Raw genomic sequence first — 23,586 nt, 5'->3', positions numbered from 1 at the left:
AGAGAGTAGGCAAGAAGCAAATGCGAGCGAGATAATAAGGAAGAAGGAGAATAGAAAGAACTGAGGGGGAAACCACGCATATTTATACCCGTTGTGAAAGCACAGCCGCCTCTCGATCACAAGACCATGCATCCTGTGGCAGCAGCAGGGGGTTGGCTGTAGACCTGTCATCTGGCCCTAGGGAGAGCAGTGGCCCCAGGGAAGGCAGTGGCCTAGGGACGGTAGTGAACCTAGGGACGGTAGTGAACGACCCCACCCTGGTACTCAGTCCACATGTCTTTCTTCTGGGGATGCTGTTCCACATCCAGGCTGATGTTCATCCATCTCCGAATCTGAACTGATGATGACAGTGTGATGAAGCCCGTCGTGGGGACAGAGGCGAAGCCAGGCGCACCTTTTGACTGGCATACATGATTGGGTGAAGCTCCGCCTTTCTGATGCATGCCACCCCCATGATTGAAAGATGGTGGAGCACCGCTGTCGGTCGGACTTTTTATGTTCGCTCGGTCGTCCTCGAGTACGCAAGGGCCTCTCGGTGGTTGGTGTCTCGCGGTGGTGTAGGATGAGTCGAGATAATAAGGAGGAGGGAGGGACGGAAGGGCTTGAGGGGGAAACCACGCATATTTATACCCGGTAGGCACAGCCGCCTCAGAGGACCATCCACGGCTGGTGGCAGCTGCAGGGGGTTGGCCGCAGACGCCGTATATCGCCTGTCTTAGGGAAATCATGCCCCCAGGGAGAGCGGTGTCCCCAGGGAGAGTAGCGTCCCCAGGGAGAGTAGTGTCCCCAGGGAGAGCGGTGTCCCCAGGGAGAGTAGCGTCCCCAGGGAGAGTAGTGTCCCCAGGGAGAGCGGCGTCCCCAGGGAGAGCGGTGTCTTCTTCTTCTTCTATTCAATTTAACGTCCGGCCCAGCCGCTTTCCGCAGCTATGCAGACGATGGGTATCTATAGCTAATATACATCATATAATACAGTCTAGATGGTAGCCAAGGTCCTCCAGTGGGTCCCCCTGACTCCTGTTTGTCCTATAAACCGAAAGAACTCAGTGCATGCCTTATCGTATTTTGTCCTCCGTAATTGCTCCATATTGCCCGAGGAGTCTAGTTAAGATCATAAATCTTGCAGCCTTCTTAGCTAGCTTAGGCGTGGTCAGGATCTCCTTGAGATCGAACCTATCCCTTCTTCCTTCCCCGTTTTCCCATGTTTCCGCTCTGAGGTTGTTAAACCTAGGGCACGCTAATAAGACGTGCCGTACTGTTTGATTTCCGCCACCGCATTCGCATAGGGTGTCAGTGATCTCTGGCACCTTTCTTTCATATAGGAATTGTCGTAGTCCAATCTTGCCGGTGCGCATCTGTACGATGGTGGAACTGAGGGCCTTGTGTAAGGAGTGGTGTAGATGGAGGACCGTAGGGCTTGGTGCGGGTGTGAGCACGTAGGTGGCTCGCCCCGATGACTCGTTCTCCCAGTCCCGCTCCCACTGTACCTGGGTCTGGCGGTGAAGTTCCGACTTGGCTGCGGATATCAGGTGTCTTAGGAAGTCAGGTGTAGCTGCGGTATCGTCAGTGTCCACTGTGATCATCCTCCCTCTTCTGCCTCGTTGTTGTCTGCAGCCCGTCGCTTCCTTTGCGAGATTATCCGCCAATTCATTACCTTCGATTCCTTGGTGCGCCGGGATCCAGTAGAATTCCACCTGAAGGCCCTGGGCGCGGACCCTGTCTAGAGCATCTATGATCCTCCGAAGTATGGATTGACCGGATGATCTTCTGGGGTTTTGGAGAGCCTTTAGGGCTGCCTGGTTGTCCGTGAAGATTGCTGCTCTGCGTCGGTCCGACGCTAGGATTAGGTTTAGGCCCATGTGAATGCCAAGAAGCTCGGCTGCATAGACGGTGGTAGACGTTTCCTTGCCGAGATAAGCGAGTTCTTGGGTGTGGATCGACGGCGCTAATGCAGCAGCCCCCACTTTCCCGTGTATGCCGCTACCGTCGGTGTAGACTGCCAGTGGTGGGTCGGCTCCGCTGATAATGTGTGTGTGCAGTCGTTCCGCCGCTTCTCGTCCTTCCGTGATAGTGATCGTGGGCGCTCTCCACCACGGCTTTACCGGGAATGGGATCCGCGACTCCAGATAACTGACCGCTCCTTCTCCCAGTTTCATCACGAGGCTGTTGTAGAGGCGTGTTAGGGGGCTGGTGGGGGAGTCTCCGCGTATCGGTGGGGTCCATGCTGAGGTGCTGTTGTCGTCTTCGTTCTGGAACTGGCTGCCGGTGAGGATATTCAGTGCTGCGTGGTGTGCTCGCTCCTCCAGCTGCAGACGCAGAGGCGTCATGAAGAGCTCGACATCCAAGGCCGCGCCCGACGCTGCTCGGTATGCGCCTCCTACGATCCTCGCCCCTTCTCGTTGAATCCTGTCAAGGGTCGTGCGCATCTTTTCTGTGAGCCCTGCTTCGCCGCGCGGTGTATGCCACACGGAGCAGGCATATGTGATCTGTGGGACCACTATGGCCAGGTATGCCAGCCTTAGCGTGGCCAGCGCTGATCCCCACGTTGAACCTGCCAGGGACCTCAGGGCATTTAACGTCAGTGACGTTCTGCTTTCGATATGCTGTATCTGAGGGCCCCATCGTAGCTGCTGGTCCAACATGACGCCCAAGTAGCGGACCTCTTTCATCGGAGCAATCGTTAGGTCTGATATGGTCAAAGCCCGTTGTACATCGTGTCTCCTTGGATTTCGCGTGAGGTGGATGAGTTGGTATTTTTTGAGGTCGAATTTTGATCCGTGAGTGGCCGACCATGCCTCCGCTCGTCCATGCATTCTTGCTAACTTTCTACAGTTCTCGTCGGTGGTGCAGCTGCTGGTGAAGAAGTAGATGTCGTCGATCCAACCTCCGGCCGCTGCCCCGGTCACCCGGAGGGGCGCGTCTTCCAGGATGTCAGCGTTGTAGAAAAGGTAGAGCACTGGAGAGATCGGGGAACCCTGTGGGATCCCGGTCTCCACTTGGAGAGGTTCTGTTGTGTGCTCCCGTAGCTGTATAATAGTTGTCCTGTTTCGTAGAAAGCTCGCTACCCATCCCACTATCCTTTCGTCCATCCTTCTCTTGCGCAGGTTGTGCAGAAGCCTGGGGTGAGAGACATGGTCGAAGGCGCCTGTTACATCCAGCAGGAGGAGACTGGCTACCTGATCGTTGTCCCAGGACTGATAGATCAGCTCCATCAGACCATGAAGCGCGTGTTCCGTCGACATTCCCTTTCTTCCCCCTAAGTGCGTGCGTGGGAGGAGCTGGTGTTCTTCGACCGCCTGAGAGATCCTTGTTGCCAGGATGGACTCCAAGGCTTTACCAAGGGTGTTCAGCAAGGCTATCGGGCGGTACGATTTCACCTCTGACAGGTCTTTCTTGTTGGGCTTGGGTAGCACCACCGTCTTGGCTTGTCTGAAGTGCGCTGGGCAGTATTGTAGGTCCAGGGATGCGTTGTAGATCTGTAGTAGATGGGGTGTCAGGTAGGGGAGCAGTCGTTGAAGTATGTGTGCCGGGATGCCGTCCTGTCCCGGTGCTTTCTTGGCGGCCATGGATCCGATTGCTCGAGTTATCTCCTGTTCTGTGATAGGGGGAAAGGTAAGTTGGTCGCTGTACCTTTGGTTTGTAGTGTCGGACAAATCCACATTAGGTTGGGGTGGGAAGAACGTCTCTTTGAACAGGTTTGCCTTGGCTTGGTGGTTGTGCTCCAGGCTGTTGTCGCTTCGGCGCAGTGGTGGTGTGAACGCCTGTCTTGTCCCTCGTCTGCGGGCCCATCTCGCCAGCCTCCAAAGCCCGTGTGGCGAGTCGCTCACCTCCCTGACCCTTGCTCGGTAAGCGTCGCGGAGTGTCTTTTTGATGAGTCTCGCTTTGTAGTTCCTGGCTTGGCAGTACGCCTCCCAGTCGCTCTCGAGGCGCGTCCTCTGGTATCGTCTTCGAAGGCGTCTCGCTGTCCTCTGTGCTTCCTTGCACTCCTGTGTCCACCCGGGGATCGAGCGGTCACTTGGTTTGGCCTTCGGCGTGGAGGCATCGATGGCTCTTGTTATAGCGTGAACTAGTCCTTGTACTCGGTGGTCCACCGACGCCTCCGAGTCCAAGACGGTCGGGTAGGGTAGATTCCTCTTGAGTTCTAGTTCCAGCGTCTCTGTGTTCGTCCGTTGCCATTGCCATTGGTCAGGTGGGTCGCATGTCTCAACCGCCGTCATGATTGTTACAGCAATTGGTTGATGGTCCGATTGGTGGTCGAGATCTTCCCTGAGCCCGCAGTAGGCTTTCCTCTCGTGGATCCACGGTGTACCGAGAGCAAGATCGATCGTGGTTTGTCTATCGTGTTCATCGTACGTGGCCGTCCCCGGAGGGATCAGGAGTTCCAGTTGCTGGTCGGCCATGAGCGAGACCAGCTCCTCCGCCTCAGCGTCCTGGTCGCTACGTGTACCTCCCCAGAGTGGGTGATGGAGGTTGAAGTCCCCAACCACGATCTGTTTCTCACTGTCGGCTTCGGTTACCGTTGTGCGCAGGAGGGGGATGGTGCTGTTCCCTGTGCTGGTCTCCGGGTTGTATAGGTTGTGGATATGGATTGTGTCCTCGGGCGCCTCGGTGCACTGGATGGAGACAGTGCAGAAGTCAGGAGAGGGGGTAGTTGCGGTCCATCTGCCGCGCGGTATTCTTCTGTTTATAAACATGCACGTCCTGGTGCCTGGGTCGTCCAAGTACACCAGATCGAAGGATTGAGGTCGTGGGTAGTGGGTTGTGTTGGTGAAATAGTTCCGCCACGGTTCTTGTATTGCAATCACGTCGAACTCCTTGATCCTCTCATCCCTCAGCAGGCTGGCCATGACCTTGTTCTTGGACTTCCTGACGTTGTACTGCAGTATGGATAGGCTGCTTGTACTACTCATCGTTCTGCGTCATTTCGAGGTCGGTCAGTGCGGGGTCTATGAGGGCTGGGTCTACAGGGGGTTGTTGGGATGCGGTTCTGGAGCGAGTCATTATCGGCGAATCTCTGTTCGGTGTGTATTCCTCGTTTTCAATTCTCATTTCTCTTTCCCGGTCCTCCATCGCTCTGTGCAGGCTCATTTTGTTCAGCACAAAGACTTCGGAATCTTCCTGCGTGAAGTTGTGAAATGTGGTCGATTGCGGGTTCCGTCTCGGTCGTGCGGTGGTACGTTCAGTCGGCTGGGCTTCCGCGGGACGTTTGCGTTGGTCCAGGGTTTGTCGTAGGGTACCGCCGGTGAACAGGGGTATGGTAGGGCGGGTGGCAGGCTGTGCCACCTTGCTTGTGGCGTCGGGTCTGATGTAGTACGAAGGTCGATTTCTCCTTGCTTGTTCAACCTTCGCTATCTCTGCTTGGCGGGTGAGGCAGTTGTTGCTCCACGCTGCGTGTGGCCCTTTGCAGAGTGCGCACTTAGGTGTAGAGTTTGGATCTTCTTCTCTCTTTCGGCAGTCCCTCGTGTTGTGGGGTTCTGCACAGTATCCGCATGTTTCATTGACGTTGCACTGAGTTCCAATGTGGCCGTATTTCTGACACTTGTAGCATTGCTTCAGCTTGCAGCTTCTGTCGTAGAGTTCACAGTGATGGTAGCAGGCATCCAGGACCAATCCCTCTCTGATCGCTCGGTCTGCATGTTCCTTGGTGGTGAATTCCAACACCAGTGACGAAGTCGGTTTCTTTGCTCCCGTCCTCGTGAGCCATCCTACGTAGGTGATCGTTGCTCCAGGGTGTAAAGTTGCATTCTCTGTTTGGATCTTCTCGATGGATCGTGACTGGTTGCTGGGGTCTATGTTCTCCTTATCCGTACAAACTGAGTGAACCAGGACCCCGTATGTGGGTTGGAGGGCCTTGGCCTCTCTGCCCAGGGCCTGTGTCCACTGTTGTTCTTCTCGCAGTTTGTTGGCGTCTTCGATGTTCACCGTGTGAATGGACACGTCTCCGCTCTTCAGTTGTTTGGCGGCTACCACCTGAATCGGTCGCTCCGTGCTGCGTGTTCGCTCCTTCAGTGCATTGTTGACTCTTTCGCGTAGCTCTCCCGGTGTCTTATCTCGCAGCAGTGCGGCCGCCTCGGGGTTGTGTAGTTTGACTATTATCTCCCTCTCCTTGCTGTTCGTTTGTGCGGGTGGAGGCGTTCTGGGCTGGGGGGGCGTGCCGCCAGACCTGACTCTGTCGGCCCAGGTTGGGTTTCTGGCTGTCGGGTGCGTTGCTGCATGGTTGACCGCGTTCTTGATGAGGGTGAGGTCGTCTGAGATGGTGGTCTTCGCGATGTGGTGGATCTGATTCAACTTATCGAGGATCTCGTGGGAGGATGGTGCGGCCCTGGATTTTTTGGCATAAGCCTGTACGCTGTTCAGAAAGGATTCTAATGATTGATCTGGTAGTTTTTGGCGTTGTCCTTTTTCTAGGGTTAGCAATGCTGTTGCCTCTGCTATGAGTTGCGTCGCGTGCTCATGCAGGTTTTGCGGCTGCACGCCCAACTGAGGCCACTTGGCCTTATTAGCCATGGCTCCGGGTATCGGGCCGTAGCCGAAAACCAGGCCAATAAGATGACGTCAGTTTAAGCTTAATTACGCGCGCGGTTGTGGTGAAATTTCAAAAATTAGATATGAGCAGTGTGTGGTTGTTGAGAGCGGTGTCCCCAGGGAGAGTAGCGTCCCCAGGGAGAGCGGTGTCCCCAGGGAGAGCAGTATCTTCTTCTTCTTCTTCTATTCAATTTAACGTCCGGCCCAGCCGCTTTCCGCAGCTATGCAGACGATGGGTATCTATAGCTAATATACATCATATAATACAGTCTAGATGGTAGCCAAGGTCCTCCAGTGGGTCCCCCTGACTCCTGTTTGTCCTATAAACCGAAAGAACTCAGTGCATGCCTTATCGTATTTTGTCCTCCGTAATTGCTCCATATTGCCCGAGGAGTCTAGTTAAGATCATAAATCTTGCAGCCTTCTTAGCTAGCTTAGGCGTGGTCAGGATCTCCTTGAGATCGAACCTATCCCTTCTTCCTTCCCCGTTTTCCCATGTTTCCGCTCTGAGGTTGTTAAACCTAGGGCACGCTAATAAGACGTGCCGTACTGTTTGATTTCCGCCACCGCATTCGCATAGGGTGTCAGTGATCTCTGGCACCTTTCTTTCATATAGGAATTGTCGTAGTCCAATCTTGCCGGTGCGCATCTGTACGATGGTGGAACTGAGGGCCTTGTGTAAGGAGTGGTGTAGATGGAGGACCGTAGGGCTTGGTGCGGGTGTGAGCACGTAGGTGGCTCGCCCCGATGACTCGTTCTCCCAGTCCCGCTCCCACTGTACCTGGGTCTGGCGGTGAAGTTCCGACTTGGCTGCGGATATCAGGTGTCTTAGGAAGTCAGGTGTAGCTGCGGTATCGTCAGTGTCCACTGTGATCATCCTCCCTCTTCTGCCTCGTTGTTGTCTGCAGCCCGTCGCTTCCTTTGCGAGATTATCCGCCAATTCATTACCTTCGATTCCTTGGTGCGCCGGGATCCAGTAGAATTCCACCTGAAGGCCCTGGGCGCGGACCCTGTCTAGAGCATCTATGATCCTCCGAAGTATGGATTGACCGGATGATCTTCTGGGGTTTTGGAGAGCCTTTAGGGCTGCCTGGTTGTCCGTGAAGATTGCTGCTCTGCGTCGGTCCGACGCTAGGATTAGGTTTAGGCCCATGTGAATGCCAAGAAGCTCGGCTGCATAGACGGTGGTAGACGTTTCCTTGCCGAGATAAGCGAGTTCTTGGGTGTGGATCGACGGCGCTAATGCAGCAGCCCCCACTTTCCCGTGTATGCCGCTACCGTCGGTGTAGACTGCCAGTGGTGGGTCGGCTCCGCTGATAATGTGTGTGTGCAGTCGTTCCGCCGCTTCTCGTCCTTCCGTGATAGTGATCGTGGGCGCTCTCCACCACGGCTTTACCGGGAATGGGATCCGCGACTCCAGATAACTGACCGCTCCTTCTCCCAGTTTCATCACGAGGCTGTTGTAGAGGCGTGTTAGGGGGCTGGTGGGGGAGTCTCCGCGTATCGGTGGGGTCCATGCTGAGGTGCTGTTGTCGTCTTCGTTCTGGAACTGGCTGCCGGTGAGGATATTCAGTGCTGCGTGGTGGAGAGCGGTGTCCCCAGGGAGAGCAGCGTCCCCAGGGAGAGCGGTGTCCCCAGGGAGAGCAGTATCCCCAGGGAGTAGTGTCCCCAGGGAGAGCAGTGTCCCCAGGGAGAGTAGTGTCCCCAGGGGCGGTGTCCCCAGGGCCACTTTTCCAAAAAGGACCGCAGGTAACAATCGGCTCGCGCCCCAAGAACGGACCCATTGCGGGACCCAGGGCAGTTTTGGAAATCCGTGCCACTCCTGAAGTGCGAGCTATATTTGCACCTCACGATTCTCCACTACTCTTCTCCGAGAGTTCCAAGCCCGGTCCCATTCAAAGCCAAATTCCATAACGCGCCTCAGATCATTTGACCATGCGCCTCTTGTGTTCTGTTCTCCATATAGTCGCAGGCGAGTTGGGCCATGCAAAACCATCGCGGGCATCTCTACAGAAGGGAAGAGTGGGTGATTCCGCACTCAAAACAACCCCGAGGCTTCTCCGCGTGGCGGATGTGCGGCGGCAAGGGACAAGTCAGAAACTTTGACGCGGCCATCGAAGATGGACCAACACCGTCTTCATGGTGTTTGGCGGGGAGCTGAACGTCGACGAAGAGATGGTGGCGTCTGTGTCACAGGATGCCGACAGCGAACGAGAACGAGAGAGAAAGACCAAGCGTCGTGCGTGATCAAAATGCGGGGAAATCCTAGGGGCCTTTGACCGTGGGTCCTTGGTCGCCACAGGACCACAGAAATCGATTCAATGGCCTCTGCCGTCCACAGGCCAGCATGGCCACAAGTTGGCCGTCTTTGGGCCTACCAGGTCCATGGACCGCGATCCATAGACCCATCTGGTCTATTGGCTCCTACCTCCAGCATGGCGACATAGTACCCCTTCCCTTGGTCTTTGTGCTAGGGACCACATGATGTAGTCCCTGGCCTTTTGTCAACCTTCTTCTGCCACTGTGCCTTTGGCCTGATTGGACTTCGGTCCTCGGGTAAAACTTTGCAAATGCCACTGCGGAGTTTCAAGTAAGATGCAAGTCGCTGGACGTGAAAAAAAGGTCCCGAGGACTGCACTATGTTTGCAGACTGGGAAAGTGCGATTTCTATGATACAGCGCGGGATAACTCAGAGAGTCAACTGGCATTAGACGAAGATTGGATAGTTGACATGTTTATTCACTTCTGTGTGATCTAAATTGTAAGATGGCACTTTTGAGGGCGGGACCAACTCTGGGAAGCTACCGTATTTGCTACTTGTCACTGTATCCGGCTGAATCTTTTGAGATCCAGATTGCACTTTGTTCTATGATTGTTGTTATGACTAATCCATTCTGGGTCAAGGTGCTTATGTGAGCTGGCACAGTTACGCTGACACAGATCTGTTCGACACAGGTCAAATTGACCTGTGCCGACTGACCTGTGTCAGTTACAAACATAGAGCAGCGATCACAGGACCTATCCTGGCCTATGACCTTTGACCGAAGTTCTCTGCAGATGCAAAACATAGCAGATTCTGTGGCAGACAAACCATTACACTTTCAGACCCATGCCGACTGTTATATATATAGATAGTTTCTAGATCTGTTAGGATCATCTAGTCTCTTTTAGCTGCTGATTCTCTTTGTAAATAGCTAACAGTCATTCCAGGCACTTTCTGATATCCATCTGCCCGAGTGCGATCCTGAATCAAATCAGCCATAATTAAAAAATTGATACATAACAAAAAATTTATAGTTACAGAAAGGTAACTTTATCTGAAGGCTTTGTGTGGCAATAAGAACTTATATGTTCACAAAAGCAGCCGATGGCTTTTTCTATGCTTAAAAAAATCTGAAAATTGACAAGCTTAAAAATATTAAAGAAAAAGGGTCTGCACATGAAAAATGATCTGCAAGCTTAAATTAACTATTAAAAAAGCAAAAAAGATATGCAAGTCAAAACTGCAAGCTAAAAAGATCTGCAAGCCAAAAAGATCTACATGCCAAAAAAAAAACCGGGTCTTAGCGATCTGCAAGCCAATTCTCTAAAAGTTAATGCTAAGAATTTCTTGTGGCAGAGGTGGCTATTCTCTATTGCATGATGGCTAGAATATTGTTTAACAGAGGGTGAACGCATGCTTTCATATCTAAGTAATTTAGTGGCGCGTGTTATGTTTAATACTACAATGTTTGAAGAAATTCGTATGAACTTGTTATTTAGTGATTCGAAGTAAGCGATGACTTGTCAGCCAAATTGGTCAACGTGGGTTCTTCAAGCGGGCGTCGTGAGAATTCCGAGGGAGAGGTCTGGGCGTTCTCTCGAAATACGGTTTGGGGAGATTGTATCCGAAGTGGGATTTCCAAGTTCTGGATGCGTGTGCCGGCCAGGATAGATAAAATGAAGAAGAAAAAGTAAAGTGAAACGAAATGAAGAAACCAAACATAGAAAACAAAAGAGGAAAACGAAGATCATGAAGAGAATGAAGAGACCTTCAATTGTTACACAAAACAATTAGCGTTAAGCAACTCGCTGACATAATACACGTGACCTCGTTCAACGACAATTGTTACTCCAGTGAGCTGCCAGCAGTTCCAACCCTCCATGCTCCTGCAAATCGTCCAATGTCATTCACAGCTTTCCTTGTGTGCCATATCTGCGTGTTTCTTGTAAATCTATCCGTCCTACTATCTGGTACATCTCATCCCTGTCTCACCTATACACCCAGGCGTGGGTCAGCCTCGATGGAATCATCGGAGTAATTCAACAGCTCCTTCGATGTGTTGCCTTCTAGATAGTTGAAGGCCAGGGGAGGAGTTGGCTCTCATCAATTGGGTAGGTCATTGGCAACATTGCTCAGGCTTGGGTGAGCCTCCTTGATTGGGTCGTCGGAGAAATCCGACAGTTGAAGTGACAGTGAAGGGGACATCAACTGAGGAGATGTCAAACAGGATCCATTCGTCCCAGCTAATGTCATTGAGACCAGAGACAGTGGATGGCAGTGCAAAAAAATCAGCAAACATCTCACTTGCTGCATTCTTAAAGAGGTCACCCGACGCAGAGAAGAGGGGCACAGGCATAGGTATGGGCATTGGAAGGAGGTGCTGGGGCTCTTTGTTTGACCGAGGATCAGGAGTGTACACTTCCAGGAGGTGCACTGTGTGCAGCTGAGGCGAGGGAGAACTGTCGGCAGGTCCAGGGGAGGTGATATCATACATGAAGGTAGCCATGTTGCAAGATGAGATGATGGGGTGCTCTTCTCCCCTCGATCTTAATCCAGGAGGCTATGTCCCATGATCAACGGAAAAATAGTAGCTGAGATGCATCTTGCATGGATCGCCAATCATCCATACTGAAGAAGCCGCCGAACCGGGGGATGTTGCATTGATGGGGTGGACCAACGCAGACGTGCTCCTGGCCACACCCCCATGCCAACCTGGCTCTCGTCCAGTCAATGTCGACCAGTCAACCTAATCCAACCCCCCTTTTTCCCCCTGGCCATGCACCATGAAGTCGAATCGACAAACCGCCAAACCCTTTCCTACTATCGATAGCGCCGGGGACAAAGAGCAAGGGGGTGGCATGCATCAGAAAGGCCGAGCTTCACCCAACCATGTGTGCCAGTGAAAAGGTGGGCCTGGCTTCGCCTCTGTGCTCGAGCCCATGGTGTCTCTACTCTAAGCGAAAACACCCAACATGAAGCAATATCTGAGGCGCGACCTGCATCGAGGCGTTGTGATGCCGGAGGTGATCATCCTGGAAATTCCCAGGTCTGCGGGGTGCGAGTATCGATGAATGCGCCGGTGAAATCGTCCCACCCGTTAGGGGAAACCTCATCGAGATTATGGTTCCCGTGGTCGATGTCGCGGGTGCTTGCGGGGGCGCCGATGGAGCCTTTGGCCTCCTTCCCCGGCGCGGTTCTCCCATTTCTCTCCTTGGAGACATTGCTGCAGGTCACCGCCAACCCCCTGTCCCAGCCGTGACTGGTCTTGTGATTGTGAGGCGGCTGTGCTCTCGCTACAGGTATAAATATGCGTGGTTTCCCCCTCAAGTCCTTCCGTTCTCCCTCTTCCTTAATTATCTCGACCCATCCTGCCAGAATGTGGATCTGTCCCTCTTCCATTTCCTTCTCCACTTCTCATCCTACACCACCGCGAGACACCAACCACCGAGAGGCCCTTGCGTACTCGAGGACGACTGAGCGAACATAAAAAGCCCGATTTTCCCCCAGCGGTGCTCTTCATTCGTCCTCTTTGTTTTTCCAGGGCACCACCATTTTTCAATCATGGCGTCAGCTGATAGTCCCCGCGACGGGCTTCATCACACTGTCGTCATCAGTTCAGATTCGGAGATGGATGAACGCCAGCCCCCGGCGCGAAAGCTGCGAAGAAAGAGACCCCGCACAGACTACAGCTACCCAATGTATGAGGCTCAATTTGACGACCCGGCACCCTCCGAAATGTGGCAGCCACCGAAAAGACGTAAAATGCCCAACCTGGACACGGTATTGGTAAGACTCCTCCCTGTAGGGCCCATGGCGAGGCTCCTTCTTGGCTGATATTGGGATAGGAAACCGCGAACCAGGAAATCCATAACATTTTCGAGGCGGAGCATGCGCGGACAGAGGCGCTGGAGAAAGAAGTGCAACGCCTGCGTGCGGAAATGGCTAGGAAGGATGAGCGGGTTGACAAGCTTGAGACCAAAGTCCGTGAGCTGAAGTATCAATGTCGATGCCAGATCTGTTTTACCATCCCGTCAGGGTGGCGGACCCTTCTGTGTGGACATCGGTATTGCCCGAAATGCGTTCCCCCCATTGGTGAAACCTGCGCCACTTGTCGCCAGGTTATCGCTGGTGTTATTAAGAGCTACTAGGTAGAACCCAGACGGTTGAGTTTTGCCATTTGGAATGTACAGTTAAACGAGTGTAATTGAGAAATTGAATCTATCTATATAAAGGGAGGTAACTCCACCTGCATTGACCCTCAGTTTTGTATAATGGAGGACGAGCTGGGACGGAAGGATTTTGACCCAGAATGGATTAGGGCCAGTCGTGATAACAAGAACCAGCACCAAGCGAAGATTACTATGAGGGAAAGACATGCACGCAAGTTGACCCTAAGGCTTTGACTCAGTTTCCTGAATAGTGGTGGATTCATTCACGAGACCGTACTTTTCACGATTACAGTCAAACTCTGTAAGGATGTAGCCTACAGTAAGGGAGAATTATCTCAAGCAATCAGTCACTAGTCACGTTTATGTATCGTTCTCTGGATGCTACGTTCTGCAGACGCGATCTGCATCTCATGGGCGCAGACGGGGACCGTGTACACTCAGAGTATGACTCTTGAATTCCATGATGGATGGTGGAGTGAAGGTGACACCCTGTACTTTGCAGATCCCGCAGTGCTTTTGTCCGGTGGAGTACGCTTTTAGCTCCTCGCGGTGGACGCTCTCGATATGGTTCCAGAACTTGTTCGTGCGCTCCCGGACCTTCATCCGCTCCCCCCAAGGCAACGAGATATCAGCGACGCAGAATGGGCACTGCTTATCGCCCAGCTTCGCCGGAATGGATTCTTTCGCCCGCACGGTGTCTAGGGGCGGGTCAGGTTGGAAATCTCGCTGGGACGGCTGGTGTTTCTTGTGACGGCCCCGACGCTGAACCTCCTTCCGACGCTGCAGCTTGAACCAAACGATGATGCACGCACACCGGCGCGCGAACTGCTCATCCTCAGTCAGTTCCTGAGTGCCAGCGCACGTCAGTTCGACGACCCGTCTCCGTTCCGAGATCTGAAGTGGTGGCGGGGCCGGACACTCATCCAGAGACCCACCGCCCGCGCCGTTGCGGAGTCGCTGGTTGAATCGCTCCGTATCAGCATGCCGGAAGTGCCACCGCCTCTGCCGCTCAATAAGCTTGGAGTGAAGGTAAACTTTGCTGCGGTTCAGCCGGGAAACCACCTTCATCTTCTCTTCGTACAGTGGAGTTTTGCCCCGCGCTGCCGGCACGGAACGGAATCCCATCGCCCTCAGCTTCCGGGTCAGCTCTTTACTACGCTCGGTAAGCTCTATGATCTTTGGATTCTCAGTGATCTTTCTTTTCAGCTCGTCGGTAAGTTCCGTCGAGGCAGTGGCGTCGGCGTTCAAGAACAGCCCATGGGCTGCTTTCTGGACCACATCGTTGGACGGAAGCTCCATGGCCGCGGCTTCCAGATCGAAGCGGATGACCGTGTCCAGATAGTACCGTACCGCATTGGATTCGTGATCGGCTACTTGATCCCGAACGGAGGACGGAGCTTTGTCTGCGGATCCGGTAGGTCACCAGTTAGTCTGGCCAGGGGAAATGGGAAGAAAGAGAGGATAGACGAAGGGACCAAGGAGAGTAGTGGGGCAGGCACATACTGTTGATGGCGTTGATGAGAGAGCGTCGCCAGACATACTGGGTCAGACTATATTTGAGCCCAGCCACCAGGCGAAGGTGTCTGAGGTAGCCGCTCCATGTAGATCCTTTGAGCGGCGTCTTCTCTGATGTTCGATACCCATCGCCCGTGCGTTCCGGCTGGCGGAACACCGGCACGTCCAGCATCTCTGCCTTGATCTTTAGGCTCATACCGCCTAGGTAGGACGGGATGGGATACCAGTAGATGTCTTCGAGCTTCTCGAATTCGGGCGCGAAGATCTCGTCATCTATTGCCATGGAGAGAAAGTGCCCCAGAAGATCCAGGAGCGGCTCCGGATTATGGCTGATGACGAATGTTTTCCTGCATTGTCAGTCAGTCGATGAAGCGTAATGCAGTACGGGGGTTGAGAAGAGGGAAAGTTGCATAGCTACACTCGCGGCTTCTTGTCTTCACCCTTGGTGTGGAGGAGTGTGACCTTGGCCAGGAGAATGTTTGGCCGGCCAGCCACAGGGCTCCGAATGATGTGGAAGCCGACATGCCGCCAGACAATGGCCCCAGTCTCCTCAGGGCCCGCATCATACTCGTCGTCCGTCACGTCCTCTATAAAGCGGTCAAGTTCACTGATGTCATTGTCGGCGGACGTATCGCTGGCGCAGCCGCTCTCCACTGACTCTGCACTCGACTCGGTGTCGGTATCGTTTTCTCGCACGAGCTCGCCAAACAGGGGTTCCTCGGAACTGCCGCTAGTGCTGTCACTCTCTTCATCAACATACCCTGAGTCAGAGTCCGTATCATTGCTCATATGACTATCCATGTCGCTATCCAGGGGATCGTACATAACGTCTTCACCGCGCATCCCGTATTTGCCGCAGGACGCTTCTACTCGGGCGGAGCGACAGCTTTTTCGGGGAGCCATGATTCGTGCCTTCTTTGTGTCACGATATTCCTCATCGTCGTCGGAAAGAGCCCACTTGCGTTTCTCTGGTGCTGTGGGTCTGCTACCGTGCTGGCCGATCCCGGATCCCGCCGTTGGGTAGCGGTCGGGGGTGGCACCTGTGGCTCGGGGACGGTGACGGCGACGGTTGGTCCTCTTCGTTGAGCCCTTGCTCGCTGTGTGCGACACTCCCTTTGACTGTCCGTCTCCGGCTTCCGCATCACCGGTTTTGATCCGGGTGTCGAACAGCGAGACCAGCCTGCCACCGGAGATGAAGGACAAGAGGATACCTGCAGCAACGTAGAGTCGCTGCTTCTCATCGGCATACGCCTTCGTACACCGTGTCCAATGGGCGTGGAGGATGCGGTACACATCGTCCTTGGTGCCAGACGTGCCCCTCCTCCGCCGTCGCCGGAGACCCCATCTCTTGATCACGACGTTCTTATACTGTGCAGGGCACCCATCAGCTGGAGCAACGTCAGTCACTTGGATGAGCTTACGTTCAGACAATCCTGTTCCATCCCACTGTCCATGCCATGGCCAGTGCGCTCCACATACAGGATCTTCAGGACCCGCCAGTAAGAGTCAAAGGCCGATGCTGCCTTGATGCTGTTCCGGTGGGTGTCCTCGACCCAATCAAAATATGTCTTGACTCGGCCCGCCGTCAGATTCTCAAGGAATTCCTCTTCCGTAGTCTTCAGTTCGGCATAGCAGAAGCTTTTCTCCGTAAGAAGGTAAATTCAATTTCCTTACAGAGATCAACACTTACCGTTGAACTTTCCGCCGGACCGTCCCCACACTTTTCTGAGAATTTGCGGCGTAGATTCTGGATGTGCGGCCAGCGGCCTCATGTTGTTCCAATATGGCTCTGTAGTTCAGCTTTCTGGGTGAATCCAGGCGACCCGCCGTGCGTGATCTGCCAGCTTTCGGCACTTTGGGCCTCCCAACTGGCATAACGTTCAGTGGGCGCGTGAGGCCGTCGCTGATGCGTAGGTAGATAGAAAAGAGATTCTATGGAGGAAGGCCGGGGTAGACCAGCCCTCTGCAAGGGAGTTGGGGCGGATAGGAGGGGGACTGGTGACTTGGGTATAATGAGTTGCAGAGGAACCAACGGCAACGGAAGGCAAAGGGAGGAGGGAGAGGGGTGGGAGACATTATGGTATTTATAGAATGGGGAATCCAGGACTATCCCGGCGGCCATCATGGTTGAAGGGTTGAGCGCCAGAAACGGCGCGCTCCAGCTGGGCGAATGGGCGAGTGAGTGGGTGAGCGATTCGCGAGCAGTCGCGCGAGCAGAAGGTGAGGCCGTGGACCCGGCCTCGGGCGTCAAATGGTATCCCAAAAAGCGGCGATGGGTGGATTCCAGATTGGGTCTAGTGGCGGCTAGTGTGGGTGCGAATTCGGGGTGCATGGGCGGCCGGAAGCAGCCCAACCGCCTGCCACTTTCGGCCGCCGTGGCCTTCAAAGTTGGATTCATTATGTAGTAATTGTAGCTAATCACTGAGAAGGAAAAGAGAGAGAAAAGAAGATGTGCAAAATATATACATTTATATATATATACATATAGAAATAATGGTAGCAAGAATATAATGGAAAGAGGTAAGAATAAACAAACATAATATAATAAGAAAACAATAAATGAGTGCATTACAATTGCCCCTCTTTTTTGTAAGAGCTGCTCTCAGCGATTTGTATAGAGTGCTTCACATCCCTTAGATAACTTGTATACACATTGTCATTAATTTCTTAATGAGGTAGAATTGATGGGTTTTTTGATTGTTAGAGATTGTATGTAGAGAAGCAAAAAGCATTTCTTTTTCTATCATACTCTTGATTGTGCCAAGGTCTCATGGCGGCTCCGCACGGCTCATCACTTCCCTTCAGATAATCCCATCTATCCCATGACATCACACAGATGTCTGAACCGGTTTCCAACCACTTTATAACATCATTTAAATGCAATATAAAAGGATCTGATTGATGGGATATGAGAATTTTGTTTCTATATGAGGTCAGTAGATTCCTTCTGACAGATCTATGTAGCACCGCTGTAATAGGAGCAACGGAGATATCTATATTAGGAAATAGATACGTGGCGATAGATACGTGGCGATAGATACGTGGCGATGGCAATATTATCTATATAATGCTCGCTGATATCCGTGGATTTGAGGAGATCAGCGATTAGCTTTGAACAATAGAGATTGCTACCTTCTTAATATCCTTTGTGCGTACTTCACACTACTCTTGTAATTACTCTTGTAGCCCATCTCTTACAATTCTAATCGCTCTAAACCTTATTTGAGTGGTCCGTTGTTACGCACACCTACAACAAAACACGCAACGTTAGTTAAAACACGCAACTTAAAACACGCAAGATGGTTTCGACACGCGCAAGATCCCTTGAGAATCAGCCCGAATCCTCTACCACCTCCAACGACCACAATGCCCGATTGCAACAGTTAAACGATCAAATCCGTGAACGAGAGCAACAGTTAGCTATTCTGCACGCGCAACAACGCCTCAACGAGTTGGAAGCACAGATTCGCGAAGATACTTTTATCGAGTCCCGACCAACCCAGGATATCGCCGCAGAACTACCGCAAAATCGACCCGCAGACAATATGGATGATGATAACGAAACACCGCCGAGATTGGAGATTAAGGATTACTATCGAGGAAAGAATATGTTAGAATTTGAGGACTATAAAGATCGCATGTTGACTCTCTTTGCACGCCACCGTCGATATTATCGAAAAGAAGAACGCAAGATAAACGACGCCAAACTCTACCTTGATGCCCACGTTAAGCAGAAGTGGTTGAATTTTGTATCAGCATACGAGAGACGCGGAGGAGCAACACCGTTAACATTCGATGATATGCTATCACACCTAGAGATGCAAATTAACGACCCGCAGAATCAGCGTCGATTGGCGAGCCAAAGATTCCAGGATGCTAAGCAACAGGAGTGGCAGTCGATACGCGACTTTTCTAAATATCTCGAAGATTGGGAGTATTACTTACCCCCATACAGCGAGGAACAGAGAATGGATAACCTGCGTAGTAAGGCATTGAAGGTGCTACGCACCGAACTCGACCGTCGAAATCAAGAACCCCAGAACTACGAAGAGTTGCTTCGAACTCTACAGACTCTCGAGGAAAATATGCCGGAGCGACGACGCGCCATTCGCAAAGGCAGACCTGCGATATTCGTAGGGAATCAGCGTCGTTCTGATAAATCTAGCAACCGCCGGAATAAAAGGAAACGAGAGGAACAGACGAGTTTAACTGAACAAACCAAGAAGGATAAATATAATTGGATGAAGGAGTGCTCACACTGCCATAAGAAGGGGCATGTCGCAAACGATTGTTGGATGTTATACCCCGAAAAGCGCAACCAAGTCCGACAAGCAAAAAACTAGCAATCCCAATCGTAGGAGCAGCTGCTGCATTGGGAATACAGACGACTAGGCTGCGAGATAAACACTTATTGGCAATGAACACCTGGATGTTGACAGAAGTGGGATGGTCAATGGCGTGGACGTTAGTAGATTCTGGCGCGGATGCGAACTTCGTGTCCCATGCTTGGGCATCGAAATATTTCTCGAAGTCAGAAGGTAAACCGAAAGTAGTGGAAGCAGTTGATAATCATAGGGTTAAATCATATGGACAACGAAAAGCTGCAATGAAGATTATCGATGATGAACATGTCCTCCGGGAAGGATTCCACCATTTCGAAGAAGCCGACATCAGCGGATACGATGTAATTCTGGGTATGCCATGGTTGCAAGCTGCGAACCCCGACATTGACTGGGTGCGAAGATGCTGGACCTATAGGAAAGCGTCAAATATCAGCCACGTGCACCTAGATACCGCTAAGGAATTTGCAACTTTAATGGACGACAGCAACATTATATTCGCCGCCTTTCCATTGCGAGCTGCGCATGCAGCGACTGAGCCAAATATCCCGGATGATTATAAGGATTATCTTGATGTATTCCGAGAAGATATACCTGACGCGGAACACGCACCCCACGATCATGCCATAGATCTCAAACCTGGCAAGGAACCACCGTACCGACCGATATATAACCTGTCACCTCAAGAACTCTCCGTCCTCCGAGAATATATCGAAAAGGCATTAGAGAAGAATTGGATACGCCCGTCCAAGAGCCCAGCCGGTGCCCCAGTATTATTCGCACCGAAGAAAGACGGAACCCTGCGTCTTTGCGTAGATTATCGAGGGTTGAACGAAATAACAGTCAAGAATCGGTATCCGCTGCCCCTGATAAGTGAAATACTCGATAGATTAGCAGGTGCCAAAATATACACGCAATTGGATCTTAGGGACGCGTATCATAGAATTCGCATACGAGCGGGGGATGAGTGGAAAACGGCGTTTCGAACACGATACGGACACTTTGAGTATCTGGTTTTACCCTTTGGGCTAACCAACGCCCCTGCGACTTTCCAATCTTATATCAACAAAGCCCTCAGTGATATTTTGGATGTATATTGCGTGGCTTATCTTGACGATATCGTAATCTATTCGAATACGCTTGACGAACACGTCGCCCATGTTAAGAATGTGCTGGAACGTTTAAGGCGATGGAGACTATATGTGAAACTTAGTAAGTGTACGTTCCATGCAACAGAAATTGGATTTCTGGGTTTTGTGATTACCACGCAGGGCATCACTGTCGAAAAACGCCGCGTCGATACGATCCTAAATTGGCCTGAACCGCGAACAATAAACGAGCTGCAAACATTCCTAGGATTCGTCAACTTCTACCGACGATTCATATACAAGTTCTCGATAATAACGGCACCCCTGACTGAGTTGCTAAAAGGATACGAAACAAAAAAGGGGAAGAACAACGCACCTGTCCAACTGGGCGAGAACTGCAAGCACGCAATACTGCAGTTAAAAGAATGCTTTACAAAAGCACCGTTGTTAGTTCATTTTGATCCGCAGCGAAAACTCCGTATAGAAACGGACGGATCTGGCGTTGCAATCGCCGCAGTAATATCGCAATTAATGGATGATGGTCACTGGCACCCGATCGCGTTTTGGTCCAGAAAACTCACAGAAGCAGAAAGACGTTATCAAACATATGATTTAGAAATGTTGCCGATTGTAGAAGCTTTCAGGCAATGGCGCCACTACCTACATGGTAGCAGGCACCCCAATAGTTGTTTTATCTGACCATGCCAACCTCCGGCGCTTCATGACGACGAAGCAGCTAAATGGGCGTCAGATTCGTTGGATGCAAATGCTCTCAGCGTTCGATTTTGAAATTGAGCACCATCCTGGGGAAAATAATCCCGCAGATGCACCAAGTCGTCACTCAGATTATATAAAACACGCAGCTCCCTTGACGGGGCTCCCTACCCTGCAAGAGAAGCTGCGTAAGGGGATCTTTAAGTCACTAAAGACAAAAGAAAACACAAAGTTAGACCAATGTGTCAAGATGGTGCGAAAAAATCTGCAAGTTAAAGAAAATTGTTGGGCGAAGGGGCCCGTAGTCATCGATGACAACAAACCCTGCAGGATAAAGAACGCACCTGCAGATGAGAACGAAGTCGCCGGCGTTACGGGGTTAGACCTAGGGACCCTGGTGCCACGGATTCTAGCCGTTAAGGTATTTGAGTCCGAGACAGCCTATCGCGAAGAGGTAGCTGAATCTATTGTCGAACTCTTGCTGCAGGTTCAGAATAGGGACGCTGGCACGTCTGAACTTCGCAGAAGACTAGAGGTGGGTGACGCTAGCGTAGGTGATCGTTCGACCTGGGCAGTAGACAAAGATGGCCTGCTTAGGAAAGATGGTAAAGTCTACGTACCGCAAGACAAGGCCGTAAGGCATGAAATAATGAAAATGAACCACGATGATCCCCAAGGTGGCCATTTTGGACGTGACAAAACCATCGAAGCGATCAAACGCAAGTACTCGTGGCATGGTATGAGCGATGAGATTGCAGAATATGTGAGGACCTGCGATGTTTGCCAACGCGTCAAGATACCGCGGCATAAGCCGTACGGGTTGCTACAACCACATCCAGTGCCAGATAAGAAATGGCATACAATCAGTATGGACTTTATTGAAGGCCTACCAGATAATAAGAAGGGAAGTCAAACTTACAATGCTATTGTCATATTTGTTGATTCGTTCACTAAATGGGCCATAATTGTACCCACATCTTCAAAGCTAGATGCGGAAAGACTCGCGGACATTATTGTATGGAAGCTTGCGAAGAACTTTGGCCTACCTGCGAACATTATTAGCGACCGAGATTCATTAATAAACAGCAAGTTCTGGTCAACATTATGTTACTTACTCCATGTCCGACGAAAATTATCAACAGCCTTCCATCCGCAAACCGACGGCCAAACGGAACGATTGAACCAGGTGATTGAACATTATCTTCGCACATATTGCAGCTACCAGCAGGATAACTGGATAGAGTGGATTCCCCTGGCGCAATGGGCATATAATAACGCCTTCCACGCATCGATAAAAATGACACCATCTGAAGCGATGATCGGCCGACCAACTGAACTTCGTATAGACGTGGAACCCCCAAGCACGGGCGCGTCAAAGTCGGCGATAGAACAAGTGGAACGGATGAAGCAAGCGGAAAACAGGATTCGAGAATGCCTAGAAGCTGCCAAAGCAGCTGAGAAAAAGTATTATGATCAGCGCCATATACCAAAAAGCTTTAAGATAGGGGACTGGGTAATGCTGCGTGCAAAAAATATATCCACCTTGCGACCTTCACCCAAACTAGATCATCGATTTTTGGGTCCCTTCCAAATAATTGATATACGCGGTACGCAGGCGTACAAACTGAAGCTTACGCCACAATATAAAGGAATTCATCCCGTGTTCCACGTTTCCCTTCTCGAACCGTATCACGCGCGCGACGGACAGATCCCACAGCCAGAACCGATAATTATAGACGCGCAGGAGGAATGGGAAGTTGAAGCTATATTGGATAAACGTCAGTACCGTGGTCAAACGCAATATCTTGTTAAATGGAAGGATTGCACAGACGCGGATAATTCTTGGGAACCTGAAGAAAATTTGGTGAACAGCCAGGAGCACTTGGAACAGTTTAATAAAACCTATCAGGAGCCAGTCAGTAAACGAAAACGAAGAAGGCGACGATGACTGCTGGATATACTTATTCCGCCCAGGGATTAAAAAACAGATCCGCCTCAGCTTGGCCAGTGTCATTTGAGGAATTGTCACCAAGGCAGACCTGCTTATTACCCCGGATTTCCTCAACTGGCGAAGCACGACGTTTCAACGATGACTTGGGAGCTGCGACCGGCGATGTAGCCACCGGGATCTCACCAATCACTGTTTCAGCCGGGGCCTCAGGGGAACCATTTCGTTGAGCCCCACGGATCTTCGCTGCGAAGAACTTAACTGCAGCTGTCACAGCGCCCTGTAAAACGTTAACGTTCGAAGCGTCTGCACCAGCGACAATTAAATCCTCAGCTGCGTTAATAGCCGCCTGGGCCAACTCAACGGCGTCTGCTGGCACCAAACACGAGTTATTTTATATCCTGCAAAACATATATAGAACGATTACTTACCGGAACGCAAACGTGCTTCGTCACCGAGCAGTGCTTGCATTTCTTGCGTCGACCCTCAGCAGGCTCACAGTGATGGCGGGGAGACGTTGTTAAATGTCGAATACAACGACAGCAATATGCTGCTGCGTTCCTTTCTAACACTTCAACGGGACCGTCCGCTTCCTCATCTTCGCCAGCGTTATCGGATAACTCAAGTAACGCACCAAGATCCTTGCCCAGTATTCGATATATGGCAGGCGTGACAGCGTGTCCGCCCGTCGTTCACAAAGCAAGGGTATACTAGAGGGTTTTGCAACCTTTCCAGACAACCCAAGCAAATGCTCTCGATGGCATTCAGCATATCACCCTCCATAGGTTCTGAACCGGCAACGGAAGCAGCTGGTTCTGACATTCTATTACGACATTAATCAGTATCAAGGACCTTTTAAGAAGAGAGAAGAGGCAAGAAGCAGCAAGAAAAGAACAGATGTTGGTGGATAAAATCAATATTGCAATATCGATCAAAGAAGTTGCAGCAACACAAAATCCGACCCAAAATAGAAAACGCAACCACGCAACCAAAACTTCGAATGTCGCAATAAAAATCGCATGGGAAG

At 51.5% G+C, this 23,586-nt stretch overlaps 8 protein-coding genes across 8 annotated transcripts; 3 read left to right on the top strand and 5 right to left on the bottom strand.

Annotated features, from left to right (window-relative positions):
* Window positions 1-230: 230 nt before the first annotated feature.
* HCAG_08133 (predicted protein) lies at window positions 231-728 on the bottom strand (the record flags this gene model as incomplete). Its single annotated transcript, XM_001536974.1, has 1 exon — window positions 231-728. One exon carries the CDS (start codon window positions 726-728, stop codon window positions 231-233), a length of 498 nt encoding a protein of 165 aa, XP_001537024.1.
* Window positions 729-1,052: 324 nt separating this feature from the next.
* On the bottom strand, window positions 1,053-6,504 carry HCAG_08132 (predicted protein; the record flags this gene model as incomplete). The annotated part of the gene is made up of 3 exons (XM_001536973.1): window positions 1,053-4,863; window positions 4,904-5,299; window positions 5,414-6,504. The coding sequence occupies 3 exons, from the start codon at window positions 6,502-6,504 to the stop codon at window positions 1,053-1,055; spliced, it is 5,298 nt and encodes a 1,765-aa protein (XP_001537023.1).
* Window positions 6,505-6,871: 367 nt separating this feature from the next.
* On the bottom strand, window positions 6,872-8,527 carry HCAG_08131 (predicted protein; the record flags this gene model as incomplete). The annotated part of the gene is made up of 2 exons (XM_001536972.1): window positions 6,872-8,250; window positions 8,374-8,527. 2 exons carry the CDS (start codon window positions 8,525-8,527, stop codon window positions 6,872-6,874), a joined length of 1,533 nt encoding a protein of 510 aa, XP_001537022.1.
* Window positions 8,528-12,481: 3,954 nt separating this feature from the next.
* On the top strand, window positions 12,482-12,933 carry HCAG_08130 (predicted protein; the record flags this gene model as incomplete). The annotated part of the gene is made up of 2 exons (XM_001536971.1): window positions 12,482-12,571; window positions 12,631-12,933. 2 exons carry the CDS (start codon window positions 12,482-12,484, stop codon window positions 12,931-12,933), a joined length of 393 nt encoding a protein of 130 aa, XP_001537021.1.
* Window positions 12,934-13,362: 429 nt separating this feature from the next.
* On the bottom strand, window positions 13,363-16,241 carry HCAG_08129 (predicted protein; the record flags this gene model as incomplete). The annotated part of the gene is made up of 5 exons (XM_001536970.1): window positions 13,363-14,357; window positions 14,458-14,816; window positions 15,038-15,837; window positions 15,891-16,075; window positions 16,160-16,241. The coding sequence occupies 5 exons, from the start codon at window positions 16,239-16,241 to the stop codon at window positions 13,363-13,365; spliced, it is 2,421 nt and encodes an 806-aa protein (XP_001537020.1).
* A 1,527-nt stretch (window positions 16,242-17,768) lies between these two features.
* Window positions 17,769-20,229, top strand: HCAG_08128 (hypothetical protein; the record flags this gene model as incomplete). Its single annotated transcript, XM_001536969.1, has 3 exons — window positions 17,769-18,453; window positions 19,071-20,021; window positions 20,201-20,229. The coding sequence occupies 3 exons, from the start codon at window positions 17,769-17,771 to the stop codon at window positions 20,227-20,229; spliced, it is 1,665 nt and encodes a 554-aa protein (XP_001537019.1).
* A 632-nt stretch (window positions 20,230-20,861) lies between these two features.
* On the top strand, window positions 20,862-22,206 carry HCAG_08127 (conserved hypothetical protein; the record flags this gene model as incomplete). The annotated part of the gene is made up of 3 exons (XM_001536968.1): window positions 20,862-21,477; window positions 21,754-22,124; window positions 22,177-22,206. The coding sequence occupies 3 exons, from the start codon at window positions 20,862-20,864 to the stop codon at window positions 22,204-22,206; spliced, it is 1,017 nt and encodes a 338-aa protein (XP_001537018.1).
* A 366-nt stretch (window positions 22,207-22,572) lies between these two features.
* On the bottom strand, window positions 22,573-23,030 carry HCAG_08126 (predicted protein; the record flags this gene model as incomplete). The annotated part of the gene is made up of 2 exons (XM_001536967.1): window positions 22,573-22,931; window positions 22,991-23,030. The coding sequence occupies 2 exons, from the start codon at window positions 23,028-23,030 to the stop codon at window positions 22,573-22,575; spliced, it is 399 nt and encodes a 132-aa protein (XP_001537017.1).
* Window positions 23,031-23,586: the final 556 nt, after the last annotated feature.

The sequence above is a fragment of the Histoplasma capsulatum genome, genomic scaffold (genome assembly GCF_000149585.1).
Source record: "Histoplasma capsulatum NAm1 scaffold_10 genomic scaffold, whole genome shotgun sequence".
In the NCBI taxonomy this organism is placed as follows: Eukaryota; Fungi; Ascomycota; class Eurotiomycetes; order Onygenales; family Ajellomycetaceae; genus Histoplasma; species Histoplasma mississippiense.
This window is presented reverse-complemented; position numbering and strand designations above follow the sequence as displayed.